Source organism: Ambystoma mexicanum, chromosome 6p (assembly GCF_040938575.1).
Source record: "Ambystoma mexicanum isolate Mex_15411 chromosome 6p, UKY_AmexF1_1, whole genome shotgun sequence".
NCBI lineage: Eukaryota > Metazoa > Chordata > Amphibia > Caudata > Ambystomatidae > Ambystoma > Ambystoma mexicanum.
The window spans coordinates 1316201881-1316220368 of record NC_090935.1 but is presented as its reverse complement, the minus strand read 5'-3'; the positions used below and the strand labels follow the sequence as shown (position 1 = coordinate 1316220368).

The 18488-nt window shown below is 41.0% G+C and overlaps 1 protein-coding gene across 2 annotated transcripts in view; it reads left to right on the top strand.

Annotated features, from left to right (window-relative positions):
- CNTLN (centlein) overlaps nt 1-18488 on the top strand; it is a 2346865-nt gene that overhangs the window by 1642937 nt on the left and 685440 nt on the right. For both annotated transcript variants that reach the window (XM_069625978.1, XM_069625977.1), the window contains exon 17: nt 6721-6889. In XM_069625978.1, coding sequence (XP_069482079.1) covers nt 6721-6889 — 169 coding nt within the window. The remainder of the gene's footprint in view (nt 1-6720; nt 6890-18488) is intronic.

Below are 18488 nucleotides of genomic sequence, written 5' to 3'. Positions count from 1 at the left end.
CATACCATCTACAAACCGAAAAATAAACTACTGTTACAAGGTGTTGTAAAGAGGTTGCCAGCAACTGTAAAACCAGAAAATATTACCTTGAATATGTGTTATCACGGTGTGTAGGTTTTCTAAATGTTTTTTGACAAAATAACTCTTGCCGCAGCTAGAAGGGCCAGCCAGCACACACGCGAAGGGGTGTTGTAGCCTGGTCAATAATGACAAATACTTGATCATTAACAAAACATGTACAGATATATAAGTGCAAGCTTCTGAGGTGAGGTTAAATCACTGCAGGTGGTTAGCCTTTCAATCTTCTAGAAGTTTATAAAACAAACACTGCTATATTTACGCATCTATATTTGACATCCAAGCACTAGGTAAAAACTAACAAATGAAATGCATGACCTCTCTACATAGTTATAAACCGTAAATAAGAAACATGATACATGTTTTAAAAACTGTGTAAAACCCATGCAATGTATATCACACACAACATATATTTAGATGTTATAATAAACCATTCAGCATATAGTGACCCATCCCATCACACCAGTAAAGACAACAATGAGTTGTCATTTGTCAGCCATCCCATAACACCTGTTTTCAAAGAGCAACTCTACTTGTTGGGGCCTCGGGCAATCCAGCGGCCCATTAATAAATAGAAAAAGAACAACTCGGCTCATCAGGGCCCCCCAGGATTTCCTTGGACCCTTATGATCAACAACCAAGATACCCCATTGATGAATCAAAACAATACTTCATATTCTGTAGTGCCGGTTTTTGGTATCAGAACCATTATCTGTAACATCCCGTGATTGATATCTTAGTAGCAGCAGCTCCTCTGGTGTATAACCCCTGGCGATGACAAAATAATGAGGACCACCGGCTGGTTCCTCTATACCTTGGGCTTGCAGATAGCGAGGGAGTACAAAAACCCTGTGTTTTGCTCAAGACATTTCCATAACTCTTGTGGCTGGGACTCCTTTAGCTTGCCCAAAAGCCATTCTCCATTGCCGGTGGCAACCCCAGGCCTTTGTGGCTTGAAGCCCCGTGAGAAGCAGCAAATGGCACACTCCACAAATCCTTGCTACGCCGATCCATCCTCGCTGATTCCGTAGAGCCCTCAGCCACATCCATGGGCATCCCTAGATCCATTTCCCCATTCCTTCATGTTTGTGAGATTGCATAATCCATGCTACACCCCAGATACATATCATCAGCGTCCACTAGTTGCACAAGGTCACAACACACAAAAGGCTGGAACAGTGCAGTTCCCATTATGGTTTGCCTCTCCCCCAAATACCATTCTGGCATCCTCAAAACATTCAGCTCTGCAGGCTGTTTTTCCAAAAGCGGCCTGCTGCAAGTTCCAGTTGTTGAAAGACATTTCTAGAAAAAACATAAAAAATATTCAGTCAGTATAAAACATCTTTTATACACTGATTCTTGTCATCCTTAAAGATTTAAAATGCTGTTTGCACTTTGGCAAATGTCTGATCTGTGACACATTGGTGTAACTCTCAATATTTTATAAAACACAGTAAAAGTTCCAAATGAATCCTAAGAGCCCAAACTCTAAATCAATATAATGTAATTATTACAACAACATAGGATGAAACAGGTCCAATAAAAAGGCCTCATTATAAAAGACGCTTTCCAACTATGCTCAGAGTCTTTAATACAGTCTATAGGAATCTTCCCTCTGCACCCCCATAACCAAATTCAGGTTGCTCACATGCAGATAGACGGCCTGTACACAACGTGGGCAAGGTTACGCATATGAACGTATGCCAATATGGAAAAGGGACTGTGAGCATGGCACAACCCTGTTCTGGACGCAGACACAGTGACACTCACACACCCCACCGAATTAGAAATGGGGAAATGTAGTGCCTCACTTCTAGACAGCAATGCCAATTAACCAATCCACTAACAACTTCACCCTCTGCATACAACTCTCAAACTCTAACCAAACACAACCACAAACCTACAACACAACAATCTGCACAAACTTCACGGCATTGCAACAACAATACAAAGCACGCATGAACCACCACAACAGAACACATCTCCCAACAGTATACCACCCCAAGCCCAGCCAAGGGAATTCCGGGCCGAGGTTGCCAACAGCACATCACTGCTCTCTTGCACTTCTCCAGCCCATCCCACTAACTCCCCCACCCCTCCCCTTTTCTTTCAGAGCGACCAGAGTGCCAGGGGTCTACTCCATTGGTGATAGTGCGTGGTACAAATATCCTTTAACATTAGCATTAACATGTGGCAGACTATTCTCCAAAAACACTAAATTTGCTATAAAATAAAACCCTGGGTATAACATTTGCCATGGATGTATGGTTGCTTTACGCAAACTTCACTATGTCTATATAAACGCCAGGGCTATCACCTTTGTCATTGTCTGTTCCTTCTAAAATGTGTTCATACAAGGCCCTAACCTGAATGCAATTGTAACATTGTTTAAATAAACCTTTTCAATTGCTTGTGTGACGGCGAAATGAATTGGTTGCAGTTTTTCCCCACAAAAAGACCTGTACAAACATGTGCCATCTGCCACTTTATAATGCCTCTTATTTCTTGTGTACATTTCTGCTTTCACAAGCTACAGGTGAATGTGCACAGTTACAATCACGCCTCAGCATTTTTGAAACAAGTTTACATTATTTTAGGTTTAAAGGTTGTGACATTATGGTGTGTGCAGTCCCTCTAAACAAAAACTGGCTGGCTATGGCTGTGCACTATAACACCCGAGACATTTTGAAATGTACAAAATAAGGTATTGCATTGTTTCTGCAGGCTGCCATAAGCCTATACCACATAAATGTTAATAGTGCAAGCCTGCCTTATAATGCCAGACACATTCCAAAGACAGAATGTGAATATTCCTCATATAGTTTAAAATACAAATATATACACTGGCCTGCATTTTTAAAACAGCTGTAGGTTTATATTAGCTGAGGCCTACATTTTATAATGAAACGATGAGATAAAAGGTATATCCAAAGCGCAGTTCCAGAAAATACGCAATCACATCAGAATATGGAACCAAAGGTCATCTGCCTGTATGCAGGGTTTATTGGTCATAAACTGTGGCTGTTTATGACCAATATACCCTGCATACAGGCAGATGACCTTTGGTTCCATATTCTGATGTGATTGCATATTTTCTGGAACTGCGAATTGGATATACCTTTTATCTCATTGTTTCTGTATTACGTTTCCTGGTGCTTCCTAGGGGGCGCCAGAAAAAGGTTACCATCGCAGCTGATCAACACACTTATATTAATTAGTGGTATTCACTAGCGCACTGCTACCTTACGACTCCCAGGTTTTTCTGCTGCTACATTTTATAATGACTAGATAACATTTTCTTCATGTTTGAAGCTTTCATATATAAAAATGCAGGCTGTTACTCTAAACTTCCCCACACATATGTCAGGAGGCTCTTTTAAAAATATTGACATGATTTAATATTTATCTGCTGAACTGCATATGTAGCTGAGCTATGAACACTTGCAAACATGTTTACACCTTATTCTAGCCAGCATGCAGAGTCAGAAAACACGTTAGCGCCTTCTCAACACTAGAAAGATAATGTTGTTAACACTTAAAGACCATTATATATTTCATACTTATAAGCACATGTACACATTATCATAGCCAACCAACAATGTCAGAAAACACATGTTCGTGCCTTTGAGCGCCCTCTCAGCACTAGACAAATAATGTTTGTTACATTGAAAAAGGCGATTAAATATTTCACACTTACAAACACATCTATCTATACATTATCCTAGCCAGGCTGCAAAGTCGGAAAAAACAGCTGTTTATTTTAAAATTAAATGCCTTCACACCCCTGTGCAAGGCTGCAAACAAATAAGCTCAGAAGAAATACTAAATCTTCCGCAGCTGCTCTCATCCTCTAAATAGAAATACATCATAGACCTACATAAAACATGGTGCCCCTCATTTGAAATGTGAAATCCATCTTACTTTATTGTTCTTTGTAAAACCCAGAAAAAGGGGGACCTCTTCTGACCCAAAACAGAATTCCAATTATTCAAAGCTCAGGAAAGCAGATGCAGGGATTGAAACTCTTCCAGGGATCCAAAGCACTCTTTTGGCTGCCTTCCAAAATTCAGCTTTAAAAAAAACTCCATTAAGTCCCCTCGCCCTCTGTGTCCTCTTATCAACAGTCTAAACCTTGCATATTCTGCAAAAAATATGACTCCTCCCTCTGCAAGTTCATTATTCATGCTTACATAACACTTGCTACTCAGAGATAACACACTGTGCGCACACACCCATACCCATGTATTTTTGCAAGTCACAGTTTCAGCCTAACGTGTGCCTACGTTGCATCATCCTGCTGCCTGACTGAAAACATAACTTGGCTGAGCCAGCTCACATGGGCCTCTGTCGTCATCTGTGAATTTGGTGTCTCAGCTGTGAGCATTATAGATGAGATCAGGTGTGTGTGCGTTTGTGTCCTTCCCTGCCAGCCCCGTAAAGTGCCCTTTGCCTTTTTTTTCTCGCCTCTATTTTAGTCCATCAAGTCTTAATGTCAGTAAAATATATATACTCAGGCCATGCAACTTAGATGTTTTAAACCCATAGCTCCGCTTTGTCATCCTATCAATGGTTCCATGCCCGCATATGGGGCATGAAGCTGTGTTTTTGTGTACATATCTGCTTTTAAATGGCAAACATTCACTACAAGAAATAATTCTGTTTCCGACTGCACAGGACTGTTTTGCAGCCATGAAGCATTGCCGAGCATTAACCCTCCACTTTTTCTTTTTAAACCTTCTGCTTGGCCAGCATATGCAGAATCCTGTTGCTCTAGTCACATGCCATAGCGCTGTAAAAAATACACTTCACACTGCCAGAAACAATAGCTTACAACATTTTGGTCTCAGCCCTGTAAAACGGCCTTTGCCTTTTTTGCCAACCTCTATTTTATTCTACGAAGTATAATGTTAGTAAAATATATATTTTATATTTTTGTTCACGCTGTGCAATTTAGCTGTTTTTATTTATACCTTTAGCTCTGCTTTGTCATCCTATATTTTCAGTGGTTTCATGTTCGGGCATGTATGTCCCATAGTTGGGCATGTCCGCCCCGGCTCAACCTAATATTAAAACATTTTTTATTTGCATTTATACATTTTTATTCAGCTTTTATCCGCATTAAATTGCCACAACCCTCACAACCCTATTTATAGCTCAAGCCTCTCCTTTACAATTTAAAATGATGACGGTGTGCCTTAAAAAAACACAACCTCCTTTTTATATTCTATAGAAAAACAGTTATCAAATCATGATGGCAGCTACTCTACATAGCTTTATATTACATGTATATAAAAACTGTTATCAAATGTACGGCGACTTTATATTAAGTCTATATAAACCCACTTTAAAGATCTTTTCAATATAAAATTCATACCCGGTTCCTAGCGACTGAAAGGCCACGCCCACTCTTGCATCATCACTGTGTCACCAAACCCTAACATTCACGGTCTCGCTCTTCCTAAATCATTTCGCCCTCAACCAACCAGCTGCACACATGCATGCTTCCCAGCCACATTTTTATAGACAGTTTATATTAAAATATCATTTTAAAATAAAGTTTATATCATTTTATATCCTTTTTCTACATCAAACTCCAAAAACACTTTATATGAAGAAATAAACATTTGATATAAAATAGATATCTTTCATATCAATTAAAGTTATAGCAAGTTTATATTAAAACCATATCAAAAGGATGGCAGGATTAAGGCCGGAAGCAGGGGGCGTTCCCATAGGTCAAAATGTACTTGACAAGGAAAGGGGCCCCCTATAACTATTGATGGTCATTAGTAGTCAGTTACTGTCTACACAGCTCAGTCGGGGGATGCAGGGCTTTCATTTGAGCTGGTTCAGAAGATAACTCGATTAATGGTGGAAAAGCAAGATACGTACTTAGACTTGCACATCACTAACCAATATTTCCAACTCATGTGTCTTTTGGTTCAGCCATCATTGCATCCCTGGCAATCTGCCTTGACCTCACGCTCAGCTTTCAGTTTATGCTGGCCATAACAACGCAGGAGCTCTGCAGGACTGGGCATCGGTAACTGCGGGCATAATGCAAACGATTGTGTGCTCTTTATCTCATGACCCTTGTGGTCTTTATCTACTGTATTGTTCTCAGTATGCCCCACCATTTTGAGTTTATATATGTATTGAATTTCTATTGGTTCCGGAATCCTTTAGAGACTCACTTATCTGGTTTTGCCTTGAGATGAATTACATTCTGCGATACGAGCAAAACATTGTTCTTTAAACAATTGTTTGCAATTTGTTGCCCTTTTGGATGTGAATGAATATGAACGTTTTAAAAAAATGAACTTGCTAAACTGCCGCTCTCATTGGCCTTGCAAATGATTTTTCTTTTGTTTCTGGGTAACGAATTCAAAATTCAGGGTCATGCTGATATCTTTATTTTCTTTTGTTTTTAAAAAGCAATTAGTGTGAGGGCAAGTGCTAATGAGACTGTCACTTTTTTCTGTTACTTCCAGTGATTGAGGTAGTATAATGACTTGAAATTAACCATATAGAGGATACAAAACCATTACTTGATCATCCTTTTTGTTTAGCTTTTTTTCAAACACATGAATATTGGAAAGTTAAATAACAATGTTAATTTCTTCTTCCAATAATTGAATTAAGTGACTCTGAAGTAACATCTTCTGAAAGTTTGGGAGAAATGATAGCGAAAACACCTCAGATGTCAGAAAATCATTCAACTGACTGTGATGGAACCATGGAAGAGCTGAATGAAAAAATGCATCGAACAGCTTTGTATCCTCAAGCTAGGAACCACATCTACCACAAAAAGGTACTTACTAAATGCATGGCAATTGCTGTTTCTTTGGTGGAGAACTGTAATGTTTTATTCAGATACATTCTCTTTGTATCATGGTATAATTATTCACCTGTGTCAAACACATTGCACCATCATTGCACTCTGGTATATAAAAGGGGGAAGCCTTGTTGGTCTGATCTCTTAAATGAGATTACTATATGGAAGGACTGAGCAGAAGGCAATGCTATTCTCAACTTTGCAATTATTGTCTCTCAGAATGAGAGCAGAAAGCTAGGTTACCTTCCTAAAAACTGTAACTGCACTTTCAGGAGTTAATCACTGTAAAGCAAGTGTCACATACAGATTGACACCTCTGAAATCCATCAGTTTTTGGTATTTGTTTTTATTTGAAGAACAACTATGTCAATTTCATTCTGAAATGACTTACCGTACCACATTTAAAGATGACAGAAGCATTACCTGGAAGGGTGCCTGTCCAGTAGCATGAATCTGAGAACAAACAAGTGGTGAGCCATTTTACGAGCGTGTGAACAAAGTGAGAAACTTACCAGGGTCCAAACAAAACAAACTTAAATATAAGGAACATGTGACTTGCAAAGATAACCTTGATGGTTGTGGGCAATGCAAGTACTTAAGTCTATAAAGCAGTACTTTATCAATATATACAATTAGATTATTATGCAGCATTTGAGGGAGTGGTAAGGCCAGAAAGGGATGAAGGGGCAGACAGAGCTTGGTGGTTAGCAAGTAAATTAATTCTAAGTCGAGCTTTGAAATTCAAATCCAAATTCTGACTGGTATAGCTAGATATTAATCTGGGAATGCAATATTGTAAACATGAAACTGGTAAGCATGCTACTGCTTACTAGTTTGTCATTGGACAATGAAGCTATATGCGTATTTAGTTATTGATTCCAGGAGATGGTGTTCAATATTTCCTGTGCAAATTCTACTGTTTAATTTTTGTGTTATGTTAATGATGTTATGTGAATGAGATATATACTGCGCAACGCTGCAATTTTCATGGTCTCCAGGCAGTCAGGTGGCTCTGAAAAGGAAAGGAGCTAGGGGAGGCTTACTTAGTGGGGGAAAGGGAGAGCGCAGGAGTGCTTTTACTGTGCTGTTGGTAGCTTCAGTTCAGAAGAAATGGTCATTGTGTGTTGATTTTGCATCTAGATAGCATGGGTTTGGTGTTGCTTTGGTGTGAGTCTGTATAGGGTTGTTCTGTGTGTCTCTGGTGTAGTGTTGGAGATTGAGTGTGTTATGATTTTTTCATCTTTGAAGAGACCTTATTCCAACAGGTACATGGCACACGCATGGGTGCAATGTTTGCACCGGACATTGCAAACTTATGTATGGACTCATTTGAAAGAAAATGCATCTATAATGAAACAAATCCATATAGGCAACATATAAGAAACTGGCAACGCTACATAGACAATATTTTTGTCATGTGGAAAGGGAGCCCCACGGAATTGGAAAATTTCAAAATCTGGCTGAACACGCAGGACATGTATCTTATTTTCACTATGACATCAGATACCAAGGAGTTGCCTTTTCTGGATCTGATGATTCAGAAAAATCAGGACGCCAAATTAGAGATGACTCTATATCGAAAACCTACCGATGAAAACACTCTGTTGCACTATGGCAGTTATCATCCTACACATTTTAAAAAAAATATCCCTTATGGACAATTCCTTCGCATCAGAAGGAACGGCAGTAAGAATGACCAATATGAGAAACACGCGATCAACTAGGTGGAGTGACTACAACAACGAGGTTACCCACGTAAAGGCATTAGAAATGCTAAGAAAAGGGCAAGAAATACACCTGGAGAAATATGTTTAACTAAACACGCTAAGACCAAAGAGGAGAAAATCACATGCGTTACCACATACAGCCCTGTAAGCAACACAATAAAGAAAACCATTCTCAAATATTGGCCCCTTATTACCACTCCGGATTTCCAACCTCAGAGACCAAGATTCACCTTTAAGAAGACACGCAACTTTAAACAAATGTTAGTGCACACTTTCAAGGAGAAGAATACTAGAAACAATCAACCAAACTTATGGGGTCTTCCCCCAGTAGTAGGGCACTTCAAGTGTAGCCACTGCTCCGTGTGTGATCTTACTGACAACCTTAAAGTGATCAATCTAAAGAACATCAAGTGGAACTGTAGAGAGTTTGCCAATTGTAAAACACCATGGGCCATATATGGAATCCGCTGCCCTTGCAGCCTACTATATATCGGTCATGTGTCAAAAACAAAGTGGTGGATAAACCACTGGTAGAACATTTCCTGGCCAAGAGACATACTGAGGCGGTTATGAAGTGGTTTGTGATCCAAATGGTACCCTTAAAAACAACGGGGAGGCAACAGAGATCTTGCCCTAAGAAGTCTGGAACAAAGATGGATCCAGAAACTGGACAGTGTACATAACGGCCTAAATACAAGCGTTGAATGGAATCTATTCCTGTAAAAATTCCTAATTATGCTCCACGGACTGGCACATGATGATATCATATGTGGTGTTGGTAATATATCGCAATACCAGGGAGTAGTCTGTAGAACTGCCTAAGACCTCGTAAGAGTCGGTACCGTTTATTTTTTTTAATACACCATGGGAAATACCTGATCAGTTATATGGCTATAGGCTGTGAGCTTAGATCTCTCCCGTAAGGCATGGGCAAAATATAGACAAAGGCCTTCAATACAATACATGTTAAGACAGTCATATATCTGTGACAGCAACAATAACTTACAACAGAAATAGCGAATGACGGTCAAGCACAAAAGAAGGGTGTACATAGGGTAACCTCTGGTCACAAATTACATGACACGGAAGTCCTTTGTCTTATCATCTCTAGCCTGTCTCTGTTTATGGCTATACTGTATTGTATCACATTTCATGACCGTATTGTGCAAGGGAATGGTGTGTTTAACGGTGTAGAACCATAATGAAAGGAATTGGCTGTCTCTAATTGCCTATAAGGCTGCGTTGTGTGATGCAAGCTTTCACTTCTGCGCCCCCCCCCCCTTCTTCGATTGGCTCTGTATCAGAAAGATGTATGGGGAAATAGATCTTCTTTTTCAGCTTTGCTGATTTGTTCGAGTTAGTCCCTTTTCTGTGCCCATTCTATAAAACACGGGGCGATGCGGTTTTTAAGTCTTGAGCCCTGAACAACCTCTTTATTGCTGCGGAATGAGCTGTCCCAGCTATCCAACAACAAGACATTAAACCAACAAACAGCTATATATAATAACTGGTTTTTGGTCCAGTTACAACCCTGATGCCCTGCGCTGCTCGGGACGCGATCAGCTGACCTGGCTCTGCGGGGTCCAGGAAGTAGAACCCTACTTAAAAACCCTCTTCATGGCTTTGTCATTTCTGATGCTTTTCAGTAGATGGAATTCCGACCACGATTACTGTGAGACACGCCGGGTGACATTTGTCAGCCCAGCACGTTGTGAGAAGAGAAGAAAGGTGAGTTCTGCATTAATTATTGTTTAGGCATGAGCTCTATTTTTCGAGCTAAAGCACAAACTGTGGCTAGCAGCTGCTTTGCCGCTTTGGTTTAACTTTTTCACATCAGTTAATATACACAGAGGCTGCTTCGCACCTCTTTTTGCAGCATTAACATGGACTGTGTTTAACAGCCGCCATACCATAGATGTATGGTCAACCATTGCACTATGATTATATAAACATAGATGTCAAGTATAATGGTAACAAATGTGGGATATTAAATACAGCATATTACAACCAGATGTGTATCTGGTCCCTACATGTTCGAGGAATACTGAATCGTGGGTGTCCTTCGGCGGAACAAACACCATTTTTGACTCAGCCCTGACTCTTCCGGCTGTCTGAAATTTAACACACCTATTCAGCCATAGACCAGGTATGTCTGATGTAATTGAGTTAAGTGTTTTTTCGAATTCGTTATTTCTCTGAATATTCATATTAGCTCAGCCCAAGGCACTAGCAGGTTTTCCTGTGTTTCGTTGTTATGAAAGTCTGCGATTGACCTTTAAATTGAATCATCCTGTCCCTGCTTGTCCATCACTAGAAGGTGAGTGGACTACAATCTAGGAATCACCATCACATTCTCTACTATATGAGAGTCTTTGATCAAACCATAAGAACCCCCTTTTTAATTTGTTTTTATGTTTTAGAAAAAGAAGCACCACTGGGTTTGGAGGTTTTAATTCCTCATTATATCATTGATACTCTGTCCTGATGAAGGCCTGGTTCGATTAAAGAGGAGACCAAGGTTTGGATGCGATCTACCTCTACCACTTGGGCAAAAACGCACGCGTCAACATCATTCCCTACAAATTCACCCATTGCTAATAAAACACGCTTTGAGGTGATAGGTAGCAAGCACCTTATAATCAATAAGAAACTAATTCATCATTGTTCATATATTTTTTCACTTGTTTTGATGTATTGTATGTGACAGTGCTGTGTTTTTTGTCTAAACCCAGACTAAATTGTGTCTATATGAAAAGATACCTAATGTGAAAAAATTGTTGGTGACATACTTTTCTTATGTTTTTTATGTGCTTTATGTGTTTTAATACAAAAAGAAAAAACAGAGACTCAAGACGAGTCAATAATAAAATATGATGCTCTGTTAGCAAAACAGTATGGTTTGTTGTACTAGGAGTTGATACATGTTATGACTTCAAGGTGTGCACTTGGTCCTGATCATTGACAGTCACTGTAAAATACAGGAGTAGGAGGAAGTTTGTGGTTCTCTTTTGTTGCAATAGGTATTTTGATACTGCACATCATATAATGGCAACCGTTTACCGAGCAGAATGCTGCCTAAAGACTACACATTGAGGACACAGAGGAAATTCAGTTAGTGGTAAGTAGTCTATCCAAGAAAGAGAGAGCTAATCTAGCTTTAATATGTATTGAGACTCAATGGGGCTCACATAGTAGTAATCTTTTGTGCAGGAGTAATTAAACTCAGACGGATGATTGGGAATCTGTGCCCTCAGACTTGTAAGGTGTAGAACACCTGGACTTCATTACTCATTTATAATTTAAATAGCTTTCGGTCTCACCCTAAATTAATAGGGGAATCCAGACGTGGACCCCTTGCGCACTATTCTTAGAGAGGCACAGCTCCACCCTACTGACGAGGTCCAACCAGACCAAAACACGTGTCTGGGGTTGCTGTTGGTACTCTTGTTCAGAGGAGAATTGCCTAGCATTTCGGTGCTGGACTGCCCAAGGGCAGGACAAAGACTGATATGTTTTGGATAGTCTCCTCTGTGAAAGATAGTGAGCTAAAGAATCTGGGTAAGGCTCTCGCAACCAGGACTAATGTCTGGTGGAGAGACTCCCAGGACCTCCCTTGTTAATTCAAACCCCAACTAGCAACCTAGTCACCAACTTGGAACACAGGTTAGAGGCGTTGGTATGGCTCACTCTATAATATTTAAGTGACATGTTACATGTGCTCTCACACATAGTTTTCCTTTTTAGAATTTGGCAGTATAGACTGAGATATTACTGATTTTCAGTAACATTCATTGCATCTTAATTTTGACATCTAGCAAGGTAATTACCTTTTGATGTGCCACTCACTTATATACATATTACAGCAACTATACCGTACTGTGGCCCATCGAGAATTATTAGTGCCTATTATTTATATATTTTTCTTCTTTCTTCTCTACTTTCCTCTCACTAGTTCTTGCCCCCCTTCATCATTTCAAGGACTACATAATTGTTTGATTCCATGATTTGTTTTATAATGTACTCTAATTATTTGGATCTCAAATCTTTTGCCTTGAGAAAGCCTGTATTGGTGAAACTAGTTGCCACGTAGTCAGCATGGTATAATTGTCTGACGCATACCCTTTGACATTTTTTGGTATAAACAGTGGTATAATGTTTTTTTTGTTGACTATAATTCGTGTTAAAGTCCCCTAATAACATGACAATTAATTAAATTTGTATATATATGTATATATATATGAAAATCTTATTTATTTCTAAAAACAGACCCAATATATTGGGAAGTATTGGTGGGAAAGAAACCTTTTTGTGTTCTATATACAGATCAATTAACTGTACACTATAGATGATGGTAATAAATCAATAATACAGAGTGCTTGAAGCACGGGTGGTTCTTTGATATGTTCTTATTTCCTTTTGATTCTGCATTGGATTTTTGCAGACTTTCATTGTTTCCATTTATTTGTGAGTAGTTCGAGAAGGTTGCATGTCTGGTTAATGTGGTCTTCGTGGTAGTCTGTGTGTTTGTACTGATGATTTTTGTCATCTGGACAGTTTTCATTGGTGAACATTGTGTTGTCACGTGGTCCTATTGTTTTTCTTCCATCCATCTCAGGTCTGGCCATCGTGTTTCCAGCGCCCCTGACTGTGTGGTTGAAATGTTTATGTATGGCTGGATATTGAGGTGAATCGTAGGTGGATGGTGGGACGAATCCGGACAATTCACCCCTTCTCCCCAAAGGACAGCCACTCCCTTTGAGGCTAGGGAGGTGAGCCAGCTTTGCAAGACCCTCTCTAGGCAAGCGGGACCCCACTGGGAGTGACTCCCCTCTTGGGGACAATCACTCCCATTCTAATAAGGAACTCCCAGTCCAAACCACCCTTTCTGCATATATGGATGTTGGAAAGACTGTTGCATTTCCTGTTACAGCCACAAAGATCCTTCTTTTGGCTTCAGGTAATGCTGAACGTCGCCTGAATGCCATGATCAAGGAAGACTGACACAATTTAATTAATCCCAGTGACATTTATAAGAACAGAACGGACTGAATGGAAGAGAGACTCATACAGTGAGAGTAGAACAAGTGCTATGCAGAGGCAAGCCTCTGTAGCAAGGATATCCTGGAGGGGCAGAGCCACATGAAGCCGCAGAGCCAGTGGTGCTGAGAACGAAGAGAGACCCGCTAGCTGGAGGCCGAACGGCGGTTGCCTTGACTGAGCAAGAGGCTGCGGTCAGGGAAAATGACACACCAGAAAGACAATGGTCTTCTCTGATGGTGCGACCACTGAAGAGCAGTGGTGGGCTGGGCACCCAGCAACTTATGCCGTGACCAGGGACAGGAGAGGAGCCTGGGTCCCCAAGCTTCATTCAGCTAGCGCCTGTTACACCAAGGAAGGTACCGGAGGGAAAATGGATAGTATCAATTTGTTGTTGTCAGGGAAGCATACAATGGTTGGTTTCACAGAGTACCGAAACAGACGCAGGTACGAACAAGGGAGTGAGAGAGAAACAGACAGTGTGTGTTAAGGCTGGAATAGCCACCAAAAGCACAAGAACTTAAGAGAAGCTAACAGGCTCACGGCCCCACTGAAACAGTGTGAAAGAAATACAAACATTGTAGATCCAGGCTGAAATAGGCGACAAGGCTAATGGGGAACAGCGACAAAGAAAGGGGAATGTTCTGCAGCAACGCTAACAAGGGTATCAGGTAATATTATCCCCACAAATAATGTCACCATATATATGGTTGATGGGAAAGGCCATAGGCGACAGTATTTGTGGGGATATTTAGTGGGGTAAATGTGAGCTGGGTTGCAGGGGTGTCCCCCACTCCCTTTAAAGAAATATGGGGGTTGCGGGGGTGTCCCCTGCAGGTAGCATGGGTTAATATTACTGCTAAAAAATGTGCCATTCTTGTATGGCGATATGTTTGCGGGAATATTAACAAATGGAACCTAACAAAGTGCATAAGGCCACCCGAACAAGCAGACACCCTTAATTAAATACTATAATTGTGAAACAAGACATGTACTAGTGAACCACAGGACTTTGGGAAGTCCCAATACCACGAAGGTGGGAGATAAAGAATTGGTTTTTCAAGTAATCCTGAAGAGATTTAGACATTTGAAACAAAACCGGAATTAGAAAGATTAAGGAATAGTTTTCTTAGGCAAGAGGGAGAGTCAAAACCATACAGAAGATAAGTATATTTTCTACCAAGAGACTCAATTTAAAGATTGTGGAAACTATACCATTGTGAATTAACAGAACCGTGAGACTGAGAGCAAGTCTAAGTTGGGCCAGCCAGAACCCCACACTGAGGTAATGCTGCAAGCTTCCCCTTTTTCTTTAGTTGGGTGTTTTCTAAACAGTTAGTGGTTAGGATTCGGACACAAGGCTTTTACTTTGGACTCGAAAGGCACACTTTGTTTTAGTTTTGTTTTAATAAACATATCTAACTATGATCCGGCATAGTCAAGAGTCCTCCTGGATCATCACAATGGGTAGCGTGACAAACATGGTGATTTTGGTTGTGTTTTCGCGAAAGGGCTAATTTCCATGAAATGGAACAAAACAGAATTTCTTTTTTAAAATGTGTCCCTTGAGGTGGTGAATTGTGGTGATTGGTCTTCTTCACTGTGGTTTGTTCTTTTATGAGACCTCCATGTTTGTTAATCTTTCCTAGAATGCAGCATTTTATTGAGTTTTTTTTTGTTTTTGGTTTGCGGGTTTGCTAGTATGTTAACTGTTACCTGTTTCGATTTGGGAGTTTTTTAATTAGGTTAATGATCTGGTTCTTTTTTAGTTGGGTATATGGAATACCCATTTGCGTGTTGTTCAGTCACAGAGGTTATGAGTGAAACATTTTTTTTGTGGTTGATTGTCCTTGTCGCCTGGCATCTCAGTGGGAATACTATTTAAGGAGTATTTTGTTGGAGCTGTCCAAATTAGCTGTTTTAATTTTGTTGGTTGGAAGATATCAGTGCCTCAGGGATCTTGGGGCTTAAGTTGTCTCCGGGCTTAGGATGTCACAGAGCATAGTGTGGGAGTATGCAACGTAAGGGAATGCAGTATCTGAGGGTTACAATATCTCAGGGGTTCAATATCTCAGGGCTACAATACTGCGTGGGAAAAATATCACTTGGGCAAAATGTGTCTTAACATTTCTGACCCTAACGGGGGTGAGAGGGATAATCATTCATAAGGCAAGGACACTCCTAAAATGGTTTTCGCAGTGAGGCTAAAAACTGAAGACTATTTAATTAAATGGCGTTAAACTGAATATATGAAACTATCATCTTTTGGAATTTTCTTTGTCTGCTTTGATTTAAGTAGTCATTTTAGCTTTGGCAAAACACATTCTCAAAGTCGTACAACCCTTAACATCTGGCAAACCATCACACACCTGAAACACCCGTTTGAATGAGTGTCTGCACAGTCCTGCCTACTCAGTTCAGCCTATACCAAAACTCCTGATTGTAACCTACTTAGTGATATATACCAAAACCATGAAAATACAGATGCATGTAGCATGATGGAACATAACACATGAGTGAAGAACACTGGATGAATGAACATGGAAAACAACATGAATGGAATGGTACACATGAACAATTGAGGTACAAACACAAAGTTTGCCTATGACGACGTAAACACTGCACCATGATTTCCTTTGCAATAGTTTCTCTTAGTGTCACCTCGCATATCTCGAAAATACAATATTTGATTCCACCGCTTGTAACTCCAAAGTATGAGTTGAAGAGGAGTGACATTTCGTAGATCACCACCATGCTACCTCACAGGGCGTTCATATAAATACAAAGAATCTTGTTCAGGAACGATGTGGCAAAGGTTGGTACTTAGTCTAGTTTCTGATACTGAAGGAGGAAGGGAGCCTAAGTCCCATGTTCAGTCTGTGGCTCTTGAACCTGTACCTGCTCAAGGACAAGTTCAAGATCATTAACCTTGCTCTGATCCTCCAAGCCCTCGACCTGCAGCGCTGGCTTGTCTTGCTAGATCTGTAGAATGCCTACTTCCATTTGCCCATCCACCGAAAGCACAGGAAGTACCTTAGATTCACAGTGGGGCATTGCCACTAAAATTCAAGGTCCTGCCATACGGTCGATCTTTGGCAACCAACGCTTTCAACAAGCTGCTAGCATTGATAGCTGCTCGCCTCATTAGGGTAGGCATTCATGTCTCGCTCCATGGACCAGTCATCTGCACACTTGTACTGAATGTGCAGCTTGTTGCAGTGTTTGGGCTTCTCCCTGTACTCCAAGAAGTCTCAGGTTTTGCTGCCCAATTCCCACCTTTTCATCAGAGATGTCTTTGACACTCGCCTGGTCAGTGCCTTACTGCCCGAGAGGCGAACATCTCCAAGATGGTACATTCCCTCCAATCACAGTAGAGAGTTCTGTCCTCAGCCTTCCTGCGTTTGCTGGGTTTTATAGCCTTCTGCATTTTTGTAGTTCCCAAGGCCCAGCTACGCATGAGGTCGCTACAGTTGTCTTAGTTTCAGGGACACGCTTCGGATCTTCTTCAGGTCGCAAGATAACTGGACAAAGGTGTCCAGATAATTGAATTGGCGGTCCCAGAGAAACAACCTACTGAAAGGGGCCTTGTTTCGACAAACCTGGCCCCAAATGACATGTGTCACGGACACGTCCCTGAAAGCTTGGGGGGCAGCTACCTGTGCTCTAAGCCAGAATGCCAAGAACACATCATGTTGTTGGAATTAAGAGTAATCAGGCTGTGGGTTTGGGCTCTGGAGAATGTGTCTGACGGCAGCTCATATGGCCGGCAGAGAGAAAGTAATTGAGGATGCCTTGAGGAGACATACTTTGGTCTCACACGAGTGCGAGGTCTGTCAAGAAGTTCTGCAGGAGGTGTTATCCCAATGGGGGACTCTTTAGGTGGACCTCTTCGCTTCCAGTGTGAACCGGAGGTGCATTTGGTTAAGCTTCTGGGAATTTCGGTGACTGGGAGCTCTGGGGTACACTTTGAAGGTGAAGTGGGATTTCGACTTACTCAATGCGTTCCTTCTGATCCCTGTCCTACCTTTGATTCTCAGGAGACTACGCCTGTTCGGTTCCACAGTGATTAAGATTTCTCTGGACAGGGCCCTGAAAACATGGTAACGAGAGTTGCTGGACAAGTTCATCTGCCCTTCCTGACTCCACAGACAGCGGCCCTTCTTTCCCAATCGGAAGGATGAATCCTCCATCTGAGTCTCACCAGCCTGGCTGCTGAAACCTTCATGACTGATTATTGAAAGGTTAAAGTATAAAGAGTGGGACTTATTGGAGTACGCTCTGGATGTACTCATATCTGCTAGGAGACCTACCACCACATTAATTTATTCATGCAGGTCGCACAGGTTTTTAGCTTGCTGCCGGAAGAGGGATCTGGAACCTTTTTTACTGTTTCACATCCTCTGTGCTAGATTTTCTGCTTTCTTTAGCCCTGCCAGTCTTGCAAATCGGGACTTTGAAGGAGCATCTTGCAGGCCCTTAAGTTTTCAAGAGAACCCCGGAGCAGTGCTTGTTTTCACAATCCCCACAGTCCTGAAATCTTTGCGAGGATTGTGTAATCAGTTTCTCCAATGCCAGTTTGTTGTTCCGGCTTAGGACTTGAATTTAGTGTTAATGTTTCTTATGTGTGCTCTTGTTCTTTAAAATTATGCACCCTTAATGTGATTTTCCTTGTTTCCATCGCTTCTGCTAGAGGTCTAGGTGGGGTCTTTGCTCTTCTGCCTCTTCTAGGGCAATGAACTGCTATGGGAGTCTATCAAAGATGAGGAATCTGTGAGGGGAAATAATCTATTAGAATAGGAAATTAATTACGC